Source organism: Canis lupus, chromosome 30, assembly GCF_048164855.1.
Source record: "Canis lupus baileyi chromosome 30, mCanLup2.hap1, whole genome shotgun sequence".
In the NCBI taxonomy this organism is placed as follows: Eukaryota; Metazoa; Chordata; class Mammalia; order Carnivora; family Canidae; genus Canis; species Canis lupus.
The window spans coordinates 16705225-16725878 of record NC_132867.1 but is presented as its reverse complement, the minus strand read 5'-3'; the positions used below and the strand labels follow the sequence as shown (position 1 = coordinate 16725878).

The 20654-nt window shown below is 31.2% G+C and overlaps 1 protein-coding gene across 5 annotated transcripts in view; it reads right to left on the bottom strand.

Annotated features, from left to right (window-relative positions):
- The window catches only part of USP25 (ubiquitin specific peptidase 25), a 137018-nt gene that overhangs the window by 4088 nt on the left and 112276 nt on the right, over nt 1–20654 (bottom strand). For 3 of the 5 annotated variants that reach the window (XM_072806578.1, XM_072806582.1, XM_072806579.1), the window contains exons 20-24: nt 20195–20290; nt 10238–10416; nt 8219–8297; nt 5015–5094; nt 1166–1289 (exon numbers count right to left, since the gene is read on the bottom strand). In XM_072806578.1, coding sequence (XP_072662679.1) covers nt 1166–1289; nt 5015–5094; nt 8219–8297; nt 10238–10416; nt 20195–20290 — 558 coding nt within the window. The remainder of the gene's footprint in view (nt 1–1165; nt 1290–5014; nt 5095–8218; nt 8298–10237; nt 10417–20194; nt 20291–20654) is intronic. The other 2 variants (XM_072806580.1, XM_072806581.1) reach the window with 1 other exon arrangement.

The window sequence follows — 20654 nt, the reverse complement described above, 5'->3', positions numbered from 1 at the left end:
GTTTTGAAGTAACCAAGTTTTGGCTGTATTTATGCTTAAAATAGCTTTACCAAAATATTTCCATATCCCAAGGCTTTAATATTTTTACATTAAAAATTGCTTTAATTCATTCCATATATAAATATATAATATCTTGTATTTTTTTAAGCTAAAATATATTCCAGTCTTCCTTCTCAGGTGTTGACTAAAAACTTTTTGAAACTGGCCAAATTTAAGAACTATCCTCCATGGATACAAACCACTAACAATTCAAGTTTTAAAATACACTCAAATGCAATAAAAGCAGCTGAGAGAAAAATAGTAAGATCACAAACTTCTAATATTCTCATTTGAAAATTTTAAAGACATACTAAAGACTACAATTAGTTTATACTATGTAGTTCTACTGAAAGAAAACATTTTACCAGCATACCTAGTTAGTTGTTTATATTTGAACCATGTAACTTATATAAGCTCAAAAATCATACATTCTTGAATAATTTTGTATTCAAGAGCAATGTTAGTAGTTAAAGATGAAATTCAATTGGAAAAATATATAAAGATGGACTTTGTCATTTAATACATATTAGCTAATGAGAGAAAGTACTCCAGACATCTAGAAAGTAATGTGATGCAAAAAAAACTACTAAAAAGATTTTTTAAAGTTTATATAACAATAGTAATATTTCTGCACATGGATAGTAAAAATATTTGAGGGGAAAAAACCTACCAAAGACTAGGTGAGAAAAAAGGATACTGTATTACAATGAATCTTTTCACAATATGTACACCAAATATACTATTTATAAAAACTCAAAAAAATCTATTATTTTTTCTGGAATAATCATAATAATTCCTCAGGCCCTGTGCAGCGCCTCTTCTCTCACCATAAAAGGGAATGGCAGAATGATGAAGAAATCTAAATATAGAAATGTAAGTATTTTTATCTCAATTTAAGCACATTTCTAGTTTATCACCTGCAATATTTAGAATTAATAAAGAAGGGATAAGAGTACATTGAGTGCATTGAGTGCATTCTCACATTGTAAGGGATTAAACCCAGATTATAAACATCATCATGATGCTTTCCCCATCAGAATTATTGTCAATCACACATGAGTCTGAAAATGTGTTCAATGTAAGACAAAATGATAAAGTAAACAGGATCTATGTATATTCAACTTACTAGTAAACATTCTCTTCTATAATGTGATATCAATTCTTCATCATGTCCTCTGTTTGGGCCTTTGGACAAGAGTTCTTTGTTGTTCTGATAGGCACAGATAAGGAACAGCAGGGAATCTATATAACTTAAAAATTAAAAGGAACACATAGCATTAGTATTTCATCTTTGTGGAAAAATAAGAAAAGTCAGCTACAATTATAAAATATTTTAAGTACACATTTAAGTGTTGATTATTCAGAACATTACAATAAAAATATTATCCAATGCCCTATAAGTCTGAGAATATCTTTTTAGCAACAGGCACATATGAAACCAGTATGTAGTTATATCATAAAGTAAACAACAAAAACAAAAAACGGAGCTAGGAATTAAGAAAAGACTGGGAGTAAAAAGTCCATAATTACTGAATTTAGATAGTTCTAGTCTTCTTTGGTAATCATTTCCCTCAAGTCTTCCATTTAGAGTCAAAATTAAGACTGATATGAAACCGAGAATCTACTTTTTTAACAACATAATGTCATTTTTGTTTGAAGGAAGGATCAAGTTACTCTGTTTCTTTATAACAAACATCATCTGTTTCATTCAGTGACCATTCAGGTTTTTTCCATGTGTAGGTACAGTTCTCATCACAGAGAAAAATGTAATCGGTAGAGGGGAGAATATCTAAAGGAGTCCAGGGAAAGTAGAAGGGGAAAAGAATCCTGCTAAATCTGAAAACCCTAGTGAGATACAACAAAAAAAAGAGCATACCTACATAAAAGCTGGCAATTAGGTCTCTCATATTTGATATAATATTAATATATATTAATGTAAGTCTAGGTTATGAATTTCAAACTATGTTTTAAAAAGGGATGAGGGTGGAAATGTTTGAGCATTCTATTTGCCTCTAAAATAATTATCCTCTCTTCATATGCTTAAAGAAGTAGATACAGGTATATATTTGGAGAACTAAATTATGAATGATAGTATATCACCTTTGTGTCAGTTTTTCTAATCATAACATACCTTCTCTTATGGATTAACTCAGAAAATGTAACATCCTAAAAGGTGAAATATTATAAAGAAACACTTTTAAAACTCTAGGTTACACTAAGTTTTACTGCTTATTATTTAATTTCATGGGCTCAAATATAAATCAATTCTATACTTCAAATGTTAAATGTAGAATTGAAATTAATGACAACTCAAATTACACACCTGAAACTATTTCATAAAAAATAAGCTACTTCATACTTTTGAAAAGGAATTTGTTTTTGAGAAAACCTATGAATATGGAATTTTATCTTGAAATAATACAAAAATAAGCTCAGCTAAAGACTTTGTTTTATTTATGAAAGAAAAAAAAGAAGGGAGTGATAATAGTATCAAATGTTGTTTTACACCACTAAATTAAGGTAGTCTGCTGGCACATCTACCTTTTTTTTTTTTTTATAGCTATTAAGTTTCCTACTCAAAAGTCTCCTTGGATGACATTCATATCTGGCCTTCAAGACCTGAGTTACCTCTCTAAGAATAGCTCTGAAACCATGACCTTGTTCCAATATTCTACTGAAGTACACAATTTCCATAGTTTATCAACAACCTCTAAAGAGCCTACAAACATATCTTCAAACAAATCAGAGTAAGACTCAGCTGTTCAGGTACCACATTCTTATTTTAAGATAAAACAAGACCATGCAGCTCTTGTAGATTCTCTTTATCCTCATTTACAGTATTATAAAATTATGGTTCCTAAAAACATAATTTCACTTCACTACTCACAGACTTGACAATGGACTATCAATCAGTATTCCATTCAAGGCTTTAAAGTGCTATGTTTTTACTTAAAAAAAAAAAAAGTTGGACAGAATCTTTGGCAATATTTTCTAACCTGCTAGCTGTGGTAATTGCTATATTTAAAGTGTAAAATGAACATTTCTTTTTACAATAGGCCATAAATATTTGTCATTATTACTAGTTTTCTAGTTGACCTTTCTGATTCAATAACATTTGCTACAGAATCTTCACTTCCTGAATAAGTATATATTTGAGAATAAGCAAATTATGAAATTTAAATACTTCCAAGTTATATCTCAAATTCTTTAACAAATGTTAATTAAGAAAAGCTAATATAGAAGTGAATGCAGAGAGCAAGAAAGTGACAGTTTCATCTTTTTAATTCTTTTTGAGAAAAATAAATACTTCTTGTACTTACCCGATTTTATTAAATTTTATAAGAATACAGATCTCTATTTCAATTTTTCTCTCCCTAGTTAATTGTGTGACCCTGAAAAAAATATTACTGTATCTCTCTGGAGACGTGTGTAAGAAAAAATAGTTTCTTTATCTATAAAATTAAAATGCCTTATTGATCTTAGATACTCTGTTCAATTATAAGGTCACATTACTATCCTTCTCAGAAATATTAATCCTAGATATCCTAAAGTGAATTTAAATACTCCTATTAAAGAAATAAAACTCTGACCAAAATAAAGTAACTCAAAATGGAGCTACTAATCAAAATACTTTTCTATTTCAGTGACCAAAGTGAATTACCTTATAAAGTACACACTATTTGTGATATATTTTTGATGAGCATTGGATGTTGTATGAATTCTACTCCAAAAATCAATATTGCACTCTGTTAACAAAGTTAAAATAAAAATAAATAAATAAATTACACAAGCATTAGGACTTTAGGACTTTAATAATTTGCATCCAAGTATTAACATTATTTTTTAATTTTGTGTTAACTTTTAAAATTTTGGTCCCACAAATAGAGGAATGCAGTCCAACAGAACTTTCTGCAGCAATGGAAGTATTCTATCTGTGCTGGCCAATATGGGGAACCACTAGCCACAGGTGGCTACTAAACATTCAAAATGTGGCTAGTGTGACTAAGAAACTGAATTTTTAGTTTAAAAATTTTTAATTAAATTTAAATTGTCACATGTAGTTGGTAGCAACCAGGATGGCCAGTAATACCCCGTGTTGTCATTTAAAAACAAAATTGCATCAACATCTCAGTGGAGGTTTCCTATAGTTCATACAAAACAAGGAAAGGAAGGAAAGAAAGAAAAGAGGGGATTCAATAATGCTTTTACTTGAATACACTATTACAGTCTATTAAAAATACAGCACTTTCTAAAAAAAAATCACTAGTCAAGTACATTCATGGTAAAGATTATGAGTTAAGAAATACGTGAATAACATGTAAACACAAACTCACTAGTTTATAATGTGTAAGTAAATAATCAGTATCCATCCTTTTTTGACACTTAAAAATAAATATTAGAATTTAATAAGTAGAGATTCCTTTAAAATAATATGTAATTTAAGTGAAAAATGATCTAAAATGTGTTTGTAGTCACAAAGCTTAGAAGACAAGTGATCTATTTTCTACAGCTATACTGTTTATAGTACCTGGAAGATCGGACAAAGAGACAGATTGAAAAGACTATCTTTGCTCTGAAGTCAAGATTAGACTCAGAAAGAACATGAAAAAGGCTGGAGACTGAATGCAAATGTTAAGGAATACAAAGAATTCTCTGTGTTGGGCTACCAGCAAACTTGTAGGCTTCAACCTAATCCTATTCCATCCGAAACTTCAACTGTAGTATTTGAGAGTCAATAAAAACAAAGATTAACGCCAACCTTACAGATTTAATTGAAAACTGAAAATATTTGGAGTGTATAGGAACTATCTTTACTAACTACACAATTTTTCTGTAAATCTAAAACTTATAAAATTAAAAGTTTATTAAAAATACATATTGTGAAGAAAATATTTTCTATAGATGAGGTCATAACCAAATAGAATTATGTACAGAAATTAAGCTCTTCCTTTCCTATTTGGCCACTCTGCCTTACCTTTCTCTTTGAAAATTTTCGAGCCCAATTATGAGATACATTGTTGTTTCCCTGAATTTCCTATAATCCTGATGCCACTCCTGTAGGTAAAAGAAAATATTAAAAGAATGCAGAGGAGGATATTAAAACCATAATGAAAACTGTTTATAAAGTAATGCATTGTTCTGACAACTATTCAGATTAATAGAAGCAAAGAATTCAAAATTAAGATGCACTAGACCTAAATCAAGACTTTCAATTTTAATACACAAGACTTTATTAGTCTAAGAATAAATGTACAAATTAGACATTATTAAGAAATTAAATGATTCACTGTAAGATAACAAATATAAAGGCAAAATAATCTACCATGTTTTGTGTTTCTCAAAAACCGTTCTGTATAAAGGTATATTATTAAAACATTATTATAGATGTACATCAGATTGGATGTAAGAGGTAAATGAAGTTACTACTGTAACAGAATCAATACTGAAGACTTATTTGATGAAGAATTTTAAGAAACTAAAAGAAAATTATCATAAATTTATTTAACCTTTTAACTTTGCCAAATTTATGTTAAATTTTATTTTATATATGGTAGCTGAATAGTTTCTTCATATGAGGTATGGTGAAAAGAATAAAAAGCATGTCATATTCCAACCACACCTCCCTCCAAAAAATCCAATTATTGGGCATGTAATAGGACTCAAGAATTCAGAACTGACACCCTCTACCTAGAAAACATTATCCGGATTTTTTGTTAAATTATAAAAAAAAGAAACTGCTTCAAGAAAAACTGTAACTAAATTCATATAGGATTTAATAAATAATTAAAGTTAGCTCTTGTGGGAAAGTATTCAAATTGCCACTCTTGTCATTAGAATTGCCTGAGAGGTCGTAAGTGAACTTTTTCTGTAAAGACCTAGACAGTAAGTGTTAGGCTTTGCAAGCCATGCAGTCTCTGTTGTCACTATTCAACTCTGCAACTGTAGTGTGAAAACAGTCCTACACAATATGTAAACAAATAGTTCCAATAAAACTGTATTTATAAAAACTGGCAGTGGGCTGGACTTGGTCTGTGGGCCAACGTTTGCTGACTCGTGACTCAGAGCGAGATAAAGATATGCAGGATACACAGAATCCAGAAACATATCATGTAAATATGTGTAAGATTTAATGGCTCTGCAGTTAGAATATGAGAAGTGTTCAAAACAAAAATATGCTGTGTTCAATCTGATGAAGCAACCACGGGGAGAGACTGCAGAATCAAATCATAATTAAAACATCAAGTCCCACGTAACTTGAATCTTGGAGACAAAGCAGAGTGAGCAACTCACTTGTCATCTCTGGCATATATCATATGTACATTTATTTACACATATGTTCTTAGATTTTTTATTCTGCTTTATTGTTGTAAATTACCTACCCTTATGCTTTTATTATTATAAAACATAGTGGTTAAGAATGGTATCTCTTGATTTCTAATAGAATAAGCCTTCCTACCTTGTTCTTCAAGAACATCTAGCTAGAGTGAGATGTTCGCATTTCATAAATTTTTCTAGGTTTTACTTAAGTAATATCTACACCCTACATGTGGCTCAAACTCATGACCTTGAGTTCAAGAGTTATACTCTCTGCTGACTGAGCCAACCAGGTATTCCTCATAAACTTTCTGAAATCAGCTTATCAACCTTCATCAAACAACTTGCTAGAAGTTTGATAGGAAATGCACAGAATCAGTAAACTACTCTGGGGGAAAAAATGGCATCATTAAAATACCAAGTTTTCCAAATATCTATGTATATCCATTTATTTAGGTTTTTCTTTAAGGTCTCCTTAAGTCATGTACATTTTTTTGCTAAATTGTTTTCTAGTTACTGCCCACTCTTTGATGCGATTATAAATAGTGTCTTTTTTTAAAATTTCACTTTTTCATTATCTGCTGCTGGGATAAAGGACTAAAAAAACTGGTGCTTGACATTAGTTCTACATGTTGCAAAGCTCTCTTACTAGTTCCAATTATTTATCTGTAAATTTTGTTTGTAATTTCTAGGTATAAAGTCCCCAAATAATGATAACCTTGATTCTTCTTTTCCAATCTTTTACATTTTATTTTTGTTGCTTTGCTGCTGCCCACTTGAACTTCCTGTACAATTCTGAATAGAAGTGGTGGTTGCAGACATCCCTGTCTTTTTGTTGATGACAAAAGGAAAGCTTTCAATGTCCATAGTTCTATATATTTGATAGTTTTGTTGTTCTTTGAGAGACTCTTTAGCAGCTTAAAGTAACTGTACATTGTATTCCAGGTTAAGGGTTTCCATCTAAAATGAGTATTCTTAGGGCACCTGGGTGACTCAGTGGTTGAGTGTCTGCCTTTGGCTCAGGTCATGATCCCAGGGTCTTGGGATGGAGTCCTGCATCAGGCTCCCTGGGGGAGCCTGCCTTTCCCTCTGCCTATATCTCTGCCTCTCTCATGAATAAATAAATAAATAAAATCTTTTAAAAAATGTGCATTTTCTTATATGATAATGTGATGAATTACAATAATTGTTTAAAGGAATCTAAAGTAATTAAGTTTGGGACCAAACATTAATAAAAGACACTATGAAATCAGCTTAAAATTTACTAGATTTATAAACTTAAAAAGACAATATATAGCTAAATTAAAAAGTTGAAGAAATACTAGGTGTTTAAACTGATAAATTTTTTAAAAAGCATTAATTTTAAGGCCAAAGTTAACACGAAAGAATTTTGTGTACAAAAATTACCATAAGCATGATATGAGTGTGCATGCATGCTCTCTCTCACATGTACAACACTGTCCAATAATGACAAATGTATATGGCATACAGTAATTAAAGTCAAGTTTTTAACTTCTTCCCTAAAATATCTGATTAGGCAAACAAAGAAAATACAGCATGGGTTCAGTGACCATAATAACATTTAAGAAGGAAGGAAGGAAGGAAGGAAGGAAGGAAGGAAGGGAGGGAGGGAGGGAGGGAGGGAGGGAGGGAGGGAGGGAGGGAGGAAGATAGATAGATCGATCGATCGATCCAGGTTGTGTTAACCAAGCTATAATCTGCTAGCTGTGAAAACTCTGGACAGGTTACTTTACCCTCTTCTATGCTTATTCGCTCATGCGCTCAACTATGTTGAAATAATAGGTAGATCAGTGAACAATAGAATTCCTCAATTTACAGCTCAACCTCTCAAAAGGCACTTTACCTCATATTCCTCCAAGTTTACTTCTTCAGGTTTTATCATTTCAAGTTTGGCTTGAGCAACTTTCATTATATTGTGACACCTTCAAATAAAAAAAATGCATTTCTAAATCAAAAGTAGAATTCATAAAAACTGAAAAATATGTGACACAAAACTAAACTACCCAACACATGAAAATAAAATCCACTGTCACTGAGCAATGGTTTTTTGAGGGAGCAACGACCAAATAATTTTAATTGAAAATGTTTTTTGGATCAATGTTGGATGGTAAAGTACATAAAAAAGACAGCATCAATAATTTTAACTCAAGTTTACCATGCTATATTTACATATGGCTTTTAAATTACACTCTATCAATACATACTGCAGAAGTAAACAAATGAAATGTGTTTTTTTATAATGTATTAAGTAAGCTTAAGAGACATTAAATCTCATTTTCCCCTTTCAAATGGCATTGTTCATAAATAGCAAAAAAAGGAATCCAAAATGTGCCTATCGTCTCAGTCTCAGGTAACAGAGACATTCTAATGTATACAATCATTGTTACAAAGAAATCTCCACAGAATATATTTAGTTAGCACAGGGATCTTATTCTGTCTTTCTAGTGTAAGAGAAACTAGGCTATCAAAACAAACTGACCAATTTGTAGTCCTCAGAACAAAAATTATAAAGGAATGAGAAGTCAGTGTGATTATCCCATTAATATTTTCCCCAAGTGCAATAGTATATATATTCACTGCAACATGGTGTCCCAACAAACCAAATAATAAGGGTCATAATCAGTCATATTTCTGAGCTCTTCGCAGTGGTTATATGTAAAATAAGTGATGCTCATGCTAATATTAATAAAATTGGAATAACCAACATTCACTGAGCACTTTATTGTCTATCATATATTGTTCAAATCATTTACTTGTATTATTTTACTTAATCCTAAATATTACAGCAAACACATGGTAAAACAGGAATTAAATCCTGAATGCTTTGTTTTTCTCATATTCTCTGCTATACATATTTTCAGTATTTTTGAGATATTCATGAAAAGATAATCAATTATTTCAGAATTAAAAGATAACATAAGTGTTTCTGTATTCTAAAACAATGTCCAATACTTGGATTTTTATCCAAGGTTTACATTTTTTAAATAGTATTCATTCTAACTAGATTATATTTTAATTTTCTAATCATAGGAAAAAATTCTAGGAATTTTATACAGATTTCTAGGAGAAAACATTTTTGGGTAAACCAAAATACAGTAGATACTGACATAACATGGGTTTTACAGGTCCATTCACACACAGATTTTTTACAGTATTGTGTGTTTTCTCTTTCTTATGATTTTAGTAACACTTTCTCTTCTTTAGCTTACTTTACTATAAAAATACAATATATAATTTAACCATTTTAAGGCTTCTCTTGACGTCAGAAGGCATTAACCTATTTTATTTGTATATACAATTAAATACTTTTCTCCAGTGATTCTCAAACAGAGTAATTTTGCTCCTCAGGAGATTATTTGGCAATATCTAGAGACACTTTGGGGTGTCACCACTGGAAGGAGGTACAACCAGTATTTAGCAGGGCGAGGTCAGGAACACTGCCAAGTCTCCTACAAGTTATAGGACAGCCCCCTACAATAAAGTACGAACTGACTCAAATATACATAGCACAGAGATTGAGGAATTCTTTATTTTTCTAAAATACTGAATCCCAAAAGGGCAGTGATTATAGTATACTCTTCTGTATATCTTTATGTTGCTTAGCTCAGTACCTTGGTCAATAATTCAAATATACTAAAACAATCTAAATTATTTTCAGCTCAAACTTTTTAAAGATCACAACTATAAACTCCAGAGAAATTATAAAGCAACTGTTCAAATTAAGTGAAGTCAAGTTTTGTGCTGTATTTATTGAAATAGGTCTCTGTATAGGTATAAAATAAGCATTAAAAAACTGCATTGAAAGCTATTTTAAAACGACAATTTGAGTATATGAGTTAGATATTTCATATTTTTAAATTACCTTTCATCAAAACTCAAATTTCTATCTCCAAATTGTTCTAGCAATGTTTTCTCAATGATTTTCTTTGGTGCTTGGTTCTGGATAAAATAAACCACTACATGATGTAAACGATAATCTGTTTCTGGTGGGGTATCTTCTTGGGCCAATTTAACCAATCTTGAATACTCCAACTTAATTGCCTAGAAAATATAACAAAATGCCAATTTGGGGTAATTATAATAATTAAATCCTTCAATACTACAGTTTAATTATTCTTGTGTCCAAATACTTTTTTTCTTTTAAAGTATTACAAAAATACTGTCCCATATTACATAGTTGAAAAGAACTTTGTAAAACTGACCATATGTGTATTTCCTTATCCCTTCACTATAAAAATGTTTTTTGTTTTCATGTAGAGAAGTATTACTAAACAATACACCTAACCTTCCTATATGAATAATGCTGTAAAACTTACTAGAGTCTGGTCGTCTAATCAGAAGCATCATAAGACTGAGATACTAAATAACTCTTACCCTATGTTTTCCAGTATCAGTTTCATTTAAAAATTTTATTTAAATCCAATTAATTAACATATAATATATTCTCAGTTTCAGAGATAGAGGTCAGTGATTCATCAATCTTGTATAATACCCAGTGCTCATTACATCACATGCCCTCCTTAATGTTCATGTATATCTTGAATATCCCTAATTTTAGGGTTGGAATACATGTTTCTGGAAAACCTATATCTGAAAGAAAATAACTGACTCTTACAGGCATAATACTACTACTGTAATTACCTTTTAGCTGAAGGATCCAAAAATAAAGAATGAAAAAGTAAGCCCTCAGACTTTAGTTACCATAGAATGAATTCCGTGTTGTTTCAAAAATATTTGAGTTTTATCAGTGTAATAATTAATGAATATTATTATTACCACCTTATGCTTGAGCTTCCTTTTTCTTTATAAACAGATGATCTCAAAAATTTATAACAGGAAATAACACTGATACATGTTTTACACATAAGCAAATCATCTGGAAATATTGGCTCATACAGAAATAAATGTAAGTTTACATATCAAATACTGCTGTATACAAGAAACATGTATTATTAAAAATAATATTTTTATAATATTCATTTATATTGGACTTATATCTAAATCCTAGCTCTGTTTACCATAAAACGTTTTGGGGCCACATGCAAAATATTTTACAAAAAATCCATGCCTTTCTTAAGCAATTTTGGCCATCCAGACACTATGCTATATTTTACAGAAGGGAAAAAAAATGTAACTGACAAACATTAAGTGAAATATTCTAGTTATACATTCTTATACTTAATTAAAGGCAAGGCTATAAGTCCTTTCTATATAGCTTAGTATTATAAACAGAATTATTACTTTATAGCTAACATAAATTATGCTTTTTTTTTTTTTTTTGGTTATACATGCCATTTTAAAACCTAACTGGTGTGGTTAAAAATAGTCTTGAAAACTATATTTTCACATGTAGGATTATTAAGGTCACTTTAATGCATATGAAACTAGCACACATAAGCTTTGCTTAGAACTCTAAAATCTTCCCATTTTTCTAATTTGAAAATAAAGGGCACATGTTCATTTAATAGCCAAACTATACTGAATTTGAGAATAAATATAAAACAAAAACAATCAACTGTTTTTCTTTATTATGCTCTTCAGACAGTGACTGTCATAGACTATCACACGTTCTTTTGATATTCAAATATTTCAGGTATCATGCTTTTGGTCAAAATTAGTATGACCAAAATATATTTGTATTGAGTCTCTTAAAGTGAAAGTGTAGGTTTAGAGATAAGGAATTAAAACACTAAATGGTTATACATATATTTTTTACCTATATTCAAAATAGAGTCTATGTATTTTTTAAGAGCAAAGAGATTTCTATTAGCAAGCTGCAATATTATCCCTCTTTTATTCTAAAATTATGTTCATCTCTTATATTTATTCTATTTAAGATTCTCCCAATTTGTACAAGTAAATGCCAAAGTTACAATCTATAGATAGTTAAACCAGTAGAGGTAAAAAGACACATTTAAATTTCTACAAAACATTTTTCAAACATGCAAAAATCACTTTTTGCCAGCATAAATTATTTTTTTATAATTATCAATTATTTTTATGAACCTCCTTCTAAAAAAGTTTTCTGATGTTTAAAATACACTGCAATCATATCTATTCCTTCGAAATTTCAACAGATGTTCATGTCAGTATATTTAGCAGAGTTCTTCACCATTTATCATTATGAATAAAGTTAACACTGCTGAGCTGTCAAATTTGATACATACTACTTCCTCAGAATCCTACCCTAGAATTATGTTTGTCCTTTCCATACTCTGGCTGCCTGTGAAGATAATTATTTAAGTTAACTACCAAAGATACTACAATGAAACCACCAAACATTTATAAAATGAAATGTAATACTGGTCATTAGGTCTTTCACTAAACCTTTAACCTGGTCCTACTATCAGGGCCAAAGTTACCCATTCAGTCTTATTTCCTATGACTCTTCAAGAAAGATTCCTTCCACTTAAGTAAGGCTTGTCTTCCCACAGATGCACACGGGTCCTTGTTTCTTAAGTTCTCTAAATACACGATGTCCTTTCTTGTTTGTTCCCCATCTATTTATAGATGACCCTTTCAACAAGACTAATTTCTCTCTCTTTTGAAGTCTTAATGCTCTTATCTCTGAAATAAGGTTAGTTGACTTCAGAGAGTATGTATGTATGAGTGTGCATGTAACTATAGATATGTATAAATTAAGTATTTATAGACTATTTTTTAAAAAACTGACAGTGTACCAAAAGATGGAAGAAAATCTACTTCAAATTCCAAATATATAGGCTATATGATTTGACCACAATACAATTCAAATAGGAATTAAAAATAAAGACAACTTGCAAACTAACCTCTTAGGAATTAAAATAATACTGTCTTATTCTTGGGCCAAAGGAATCAAAATTATATTAATATTGGGATCATAAGATACCAAAACCTATGGGACATAGCCAGACTGGTAATCAAAGGAAAATTCCAATTTAATCAGTACAGGAAAAGTACATTTTAAGACACTGGAGGGAGTGGGGGAAATGAGAGAAAATAAACTAAAGTAAGGTAGAAGAAATAAAATATGTGGCAGTTAACAGTCAAACGCTTTTCTTTCCAAAAAGCTGGATGGAAAACCAAAGTATGGGAGAAAACTCCACCACATATAAGAAAGGCGACAATACTAAAAATATATTTTTAAAAAGCTTTAAAATTTGTTTTAAGTATACATAACTTTATGCCAATAAACTACAAATTTTTGATTAAACAGATGATCATCTAGGAAAATATAAACTAACAGAACTGCTTTAAAGGGTAGAGAAACTACCAAGTTCTTTAAGAGACCCAGTAAAGCTACAGAAGAACTGAAAAGGTTGTCCAAGATCTGTACCCAATAAAGGAATCAGGCCCATTATTTTAGAGCTGTGCTGTTACACCAAATCTTCAAGGACCAAATGATTTCTTGATCTAAACTACCTCAAAGCCTGAGAAAAGGGAAAAATCTTCTGAATGACTACATAAGGCCAGCATAATATGAACACAAAATACTGACAAATATAAAATAGGAAATTATAGACCAATTTACTTATGAACACAGATGTCAACCCTGGTCTATTCTTGATAAACTGTATTGTATACTAAAAGAATATACAGAAACAGTGTTTATAATGTTTAAAAAGAGGAGAGGGTCAGTGATAAAATCTTTACGTTCTAAAGATTAAGGATTACAAAGAAATCTGTTCATATCTCAAACAGATACATTAGAATATTTCTTTTCTTTTTTTTTTTTTTTTACATTAGAATATTTCTAAATTCCAACAACAATCAGTTTAGAAGAAACTCTCAACTACGAATTTGAGAAAAAGTGTTTTTAAATTTGTAAAGAGAAATCTATAAGTTACTACACATCATACTTGAAAATAAAATACTTGAGACACCTTCATTAAAATCAGAAAGTAGGCAAAGAAGCATATTACTAACATTATTTTAATATTTATATTCTGAAAAGTCTGGTCAACCTAATAAAAAGAAAGGAAATAAAAATTATATTGGAAATTATCCCAATAATGAGATAATTATTGGGAATCAGGGTGCTGAAATAATGACAAGAATCAACTAAAAATTATTAGAAAATGAAGGTAATTGGGTACAATATAAATAAATAAAATTAATTAGCTTTCCCACTACCTACCCTACCAATAACTTGGTAGAAAAAGGAGAGGTGTCTCAATTCATAAAAATAAACTTTTTTTAATACATCTAGGAATAAATTAAGAAAGGTACAAGACCAGTAATAAAGTAAAATTATAAGACACACACTGGATTGAGGACAGTGTCCTGATATAAGCAGATAATAAATAAGTCACGATATGCTTTTCAAGAGAATGAGAAAAAATTACAGGATATTCATACAATGGAATAACATGAGAATGAACTACAACTATATTCAAAATACAGCTAAAGTTCCCAAACACAAGAAGTAAAAGCAGCCAGATAGAAAAAAGACCTGTAGTAAAAGATTCCAAGTGTATAAAGCATAAGAAAACTCACTTAGGTTGTTAGAGGTCCAGATAATGTCAACTTTTGGGCAGTGGAAGAATGTACTGAGCAACAGGAAGGAGAAACAAAAGGAGCTTCTGAAGTACTGCAGTGTTCCAGACCTGACTGGGATTTACTGGGACATGTTCACACTGTGGTCACTTACTACGCTGCACACTCGTGAGCTGTACGTTTTGGCATGTTACATGTTTTACTAAATGTACTTTTATGTCCTCTGAGTAAATAAAGGGGTAATAATAATAAGCATTTCAAAAGTAAACAACGTGATAAAGTTATGTCAACTAGGAACAACTGTTATGACTACCAAGAAAAAAAGTTTCATGAATACAGAAGTGTCAGTACTTCATTAAAATCCTAAGGACAGGGATCCCTGGGTGGCTCAGCGGTTTGGTGCCTGCAGCCCAGGGCGTGATCCTGGAGACCTGGGATCAAGTCCCACATTGAGCTCCCTGCATGGAGCCTGCTTCTCCCTCTGCCTATGTCTCTGCCTTTCTCTCTCTGTATCTCTCATGAATAAATAAATAAAATCTTAAAAAAAAAAAAATCCTAAGGATACTTTAATAGGTATACCCCCCTCCCCCCACAACAAAAACAAACAAGAAAACCCACAAAAATATTTTAATGTCTTCAAAATAAGTGAAAAAAGTATACAAATCCCATGATCACAATTATGAAATGACCCTCCCACCGCCACCGCCGTACATACACATACAAGCAACAAATACTTTGTGAGCACCTTCCTTGTGGCTTTTAAATTTGCTCATCATAGCAGTCTTGTACTGCCGTTCAGATTTTCATCTGTATATGACAAACACTTCTTTCTTTAAACCACTATAATTTGGGGATTTTCTGTTAACAGTGGAAACTAAACATAATATAGTCAATTGGGCAAAGAACCCAGGTAAGCATCTTTACTTCTTCCAGCTCCGCCTGCCTACTAACTCCCATACTATGTGTTTACAGGGAACAGATCCCATGCGGGAGAGCCGGCTTACTACAATGTCTGTAACTGCCTTGTGATTCTTCCTAATTAAGAAGTGAAACCTCAGCCAGCCCACTTACCCAGATATAAGTTTCATTCTCCAACTTATCTTTTTATCAGTAGAAAACAACATTTCATCACATGGTTTACCACTGACAAACATATATTAACACTTTAAAACTGATCTGACCAAAATACATAAGGAAGTCCATTTTTAGAAAAAGGCAGAGTTGAAAAACATCTCACATAACCAAAAAGCTAATATAAAATAGACTCAATAAAGATTTTTTTGGTAATGCAACAGAAGGCAAATATAGCTATATTACCATACTATACTATAATTATATGTAATTATGTATAATAAACTAAGCATTACAAAATAAAATTAAGAATCTATATTCTATATCTCATTTACGGAAACAGTAAGACAGAAGCAGCCATCATATGTTAGTTACTGTGCTACATATATATTTTGTGAATTAATACTGAATCCTGATATTGATTTGAATCAATTGCCAAGAAAACAGAACATGTTTAAATAGGCCAATCACTGTAGAAGAAACCAAAAAATTATCAAAAAATCTACAACCAAAAAAGGGCCTAGGCTCATCTGGTTTTACAAGTTCTAACTTTACTCTTATGGAATAGATAATTCCTATGTAAACCACACCAGAGTATAAGAAAAACAAAAAAAGCTTTCAAATTCATTTACTAAAGCTAATATAAGCATAAAATCAATCTTGATGAAGACAGCACAAAAAAGAAAAATACAATAAAATTTATTAATAGAGAATGTAGAAAACCCAAACAAAATGCTACTGAGTTACTATAGTGTGTACATTGAATCCATAAAAATAAAAATTTACTAAGAAAAATGCTTTAAGAAACTACTGAAAAAAACTTGTAATACTTTGGGTCAAAGAAGACTTTTGTATGGCAATGAAACTCCAGAATCCAGAAAGGAGTAGAAAGATTTGAAAGCACAGTGTTTTAAAACTTCTTTATGAAAAAAGATACCATAAACTAACTCAAATAGAAATGACAGCCTGGGTAACATAGGATATATGTCCATAAAGAGGATAATATATAATAAATGAAAATATGTATCTAAACCTTAGAATTCTAAAAGCAGGTAGAAAAGATAATATGGTAGATATAGTGCCTTCACTTTTAGAATGCCCACAATATATTTCTGAGTGATGTTAAGTTACAAAATAATATGAGTAAAATTTAAAAATGAAAAAAAAATTTCCCTATATATGCATGTTTGTATAAACAAAAGGAAAAAATCAGAAAGGCTATACACAGTGTTAACAGTGGTTACATAGGGCAGTGGCAGAGACTGCCTTACTAGTTTTATTTTAGACATCTACATATTAGTGAATGACTGCATTGTGTACATGTTACTTTAGTTATTTACATGACAAATTTTCTAAAATTATATATTATCAGCTAGAATTTTCCAAATGCTAATCATTTACCTATACTAAAAGCTACACATTAATCATAAGTAACTGATAATATTTACATAAGATTATATATGTGTGTTTGTGTGCATATATCTCAATTACAGATAGGTGAAAATAAATATACAGGGATATAAACATGGCAGATTTGCTGCTGCCTCAAAATCAGATGATAAACTGAAAAAGGGAAATATAGAAAATACATAAACGACAAGACACAAAGGGCATCCCCAGGTAATGGTGAATAAAGATCCCAAGATATTAGTTATACACTGGAGGTAAAAGAAAATCAATGTAGATTGAAACAGGTTACAAAGCTCTCAAATAGACTTCTTCTGGAATAGACTTATAGAAGATGTCTATTCCAGAAGAAGTCTATTCCAGGAAGTCTATTCCAAAATAAATTTCTCCAAGAACATTAAATTGACAGCAAAATATGAGGAGATTTAAACAGCTGGCAGAGAGTTTAGAAGTGCATCAGTAATCATATAGAAAACTAAGCAAATCAAAAAATAAAACAACTCCAAGGGAAATGAAAGCTGAAGGGGGGGGGGGGGAGTCAAAATAATAATGTTTATGACTCAGCTCAATTCTGAGTAGAATACATAGAAATAATACTACAAACTGAGAATTCTGATTTAATCCAAATGACAAAATTTTAGACACACTTTTGTGTGTGTGTGTGTGTGTGTGTGTGTGTTAGATGGAACAGTGGGAACTGTTGGTGGGGAGCGGAGACAGGAGAATGAGAGCTTATTGTTCATATCCCCCAGTAGGGAATTCAACAGGAAATGTGTAAACTAAAAATCACAAAAACTCAAGCACTGTGTTCACTGAAAGATATGGAATTCATGCCAAAACGATTAGATAAAATAACTGGAAGCTGTTACCGCAGCAGGGGTGCGAGTGGGGTGTATTGTTGTTTGCAGTATATATAATTAGCTGGCTCTTTAAAATATATACAGGCATTAATCTAAAAAGTGATATTTCCAATTCAACATAAAGATATCCAATTTGACCAAAAAGGTACTGTTACTCTAAATGACAGACTTTTCCAAGAGAAATAGATGAAAATTGTATAAGATATACACTCAGTGTATTTTAAGAAAAGAAAATGTAGACCACCTGGAAATAAGGTGAATTTTAAAGTTTTGTTTTGTTTTTCCAATAACAGCAGTTTTTCAACCATTCTTACTAAATAGAGCAATCAACTCATCCTGGGATCAGTTTGCCAAAACTTCGGCAGTTCAGCATTTAAAATCCTGTATTCCAGAAAACTCCTCAGTCCTGGACACACACCAAGATGGCTGGTCACTCTGATTCTAACAAGCTCAAAAGTGCTGATTAATATAAGGCTACTATGCACAAAGCCCTTTCTTGTACTATAGAATGAAAGAAATGGTAATATAAATAGCTTTTTGAAGATTGAGTTGGATGGGGGAAGAGCATAGAGAATTAAGGGAAAATTTTAGATTTTTAAGGTCTATAGCTTATTGTAGTAAACTATACCTCAATAAAGTCTTTTTGTTTTTTTAGAAAGTAACTCTTTTAATAGTGCAAGAGGTGAAAACAACTTGAAGTTTTTGGTAAATCAAAATAAGACAAAACATACAGTGTTTCGCCCTTCAAAAATATAAAACCAATAATATTTTAAGGAAAACACTGTAAAGATCTGATACTAAATGATGTGGAGAACAAAGGCAAAAGAAAAAAAAACCACTAAATTTCCTTACAACTTATAGCCCACTGACAAGCCCTTGAAATAGGTAGAGTGACCTTCCTCTAGGAACTCAACTGCCTTGATGTTAATACTTTGCTAAGGGCAAAGGCAACCTTATCTTAACATTAGCCTGACTGACGTCCAGAATCCTGTAAGTTTCCTTTTATATACAAAGATTCCTTTGGAAACCTCTTTTATCTCTACCTGCCCCCACCAAGCTATATGTTAGCAATTCCCCCACCAACCATATAACCCACTGATATATGTCTGAAAGGTCTCATGACTAAGGTTTTACTAGATGGTAATAAATGACCTTTTCCTAACAGCTACCTTCAAGGTCCTGGAAACCTTGCTTCTAAATTCCTTAGAATCTACACTGTCCCTAATGCCCTCCCAACTTGAAAGTGTATAATCAGCCACCCCTCAAAGCTCCAGTGCAGCTCTTTCTGCCCACAGGTCTAGTCCCCATGCTTTAATATAACCCCCTTTCTAAAACCTCTTTTCTGTACCAAAGGTGTCTCATGAATTCTTTCTTAACCATTTGTTCCAGAACCCCAACATTTCCACATCATTAGAGGGAAAAAAGATTTGGTTATGGAATAAGGCAACTGCTTGATGGTCTCACATTTCTCGAAATGACCAGGATACTAAAAATTAATTTGGAGAAAATGTAAGAGAATAAGAAACATAAAAATAAATGAACAAATCATATTTGAAACAACCAAGTGAAGAAAGCAGTTTAGAATCAAATGATAGTGAAATTAAAAAAAATATATATTGTAATGTTGACTAATAGTGTTACCAATGAGAAGAAAATAAACTATACCAGAAACAATTACTCAGTTCCTACTTTTGCTCATCAATACCTTTTATTCTCTTCAAATAAAAACACAATTCAAATTTCTGCTATCAACCCAGAGGTACACTATTAGAGTAACTCCAGTAAAATGTTTGTTTTTGGTTGAATTATCTGGGTTACCAAAAAAAAAAAAAAAAAATCACTCTTAGATTCTTGCATAAAAGAAACCCTCAGAACATCAGGTGGCTGTGTCTAAGATAAAAAAAAGAGAAATTATACAGGAAACCAAATTTAATTCAAGGAAATAAAATATTTTAAGAAGTTCATTTTAAAAACATTAAAACATTAAATGAGAATATTAATTGTACCTTAAAGAACCCTGCTTCAGGGCCACACCTGTCATATACATTCCTGGATTTACCTATCGCCATGATAATACCTTGCATGTTCGGTGTCATCATGATCTGCCACAAGGAATTATAAGTAAGAGTTTTTGAAAGGTTAACATAAAAAGATATATCGAAAACCAAAATAGTTTCTTGACATGCAAGTTAAAAGTCTTTTGTTTTCCACTACTTATAAATCATCCATTGTATATTTTACAGCTAATATGATCCAATATGCCATCATCCATACAGGGCCACAGCTAGCTCCATATGGTGCCTTTGTGCAAATTGCAAAAAGGCATCCTATCTGAACCAAAGAATTCTAAAAAGGCACTTCCTTCTTGACAAATTAGAGAGTGGTGCTGAAAACCACTGAGAACTAGCAATACTCTTTTTGTTAAAAAAAAAAAAAAAAAGTGCCTCTTCTTTAAGGTTTGAGAAG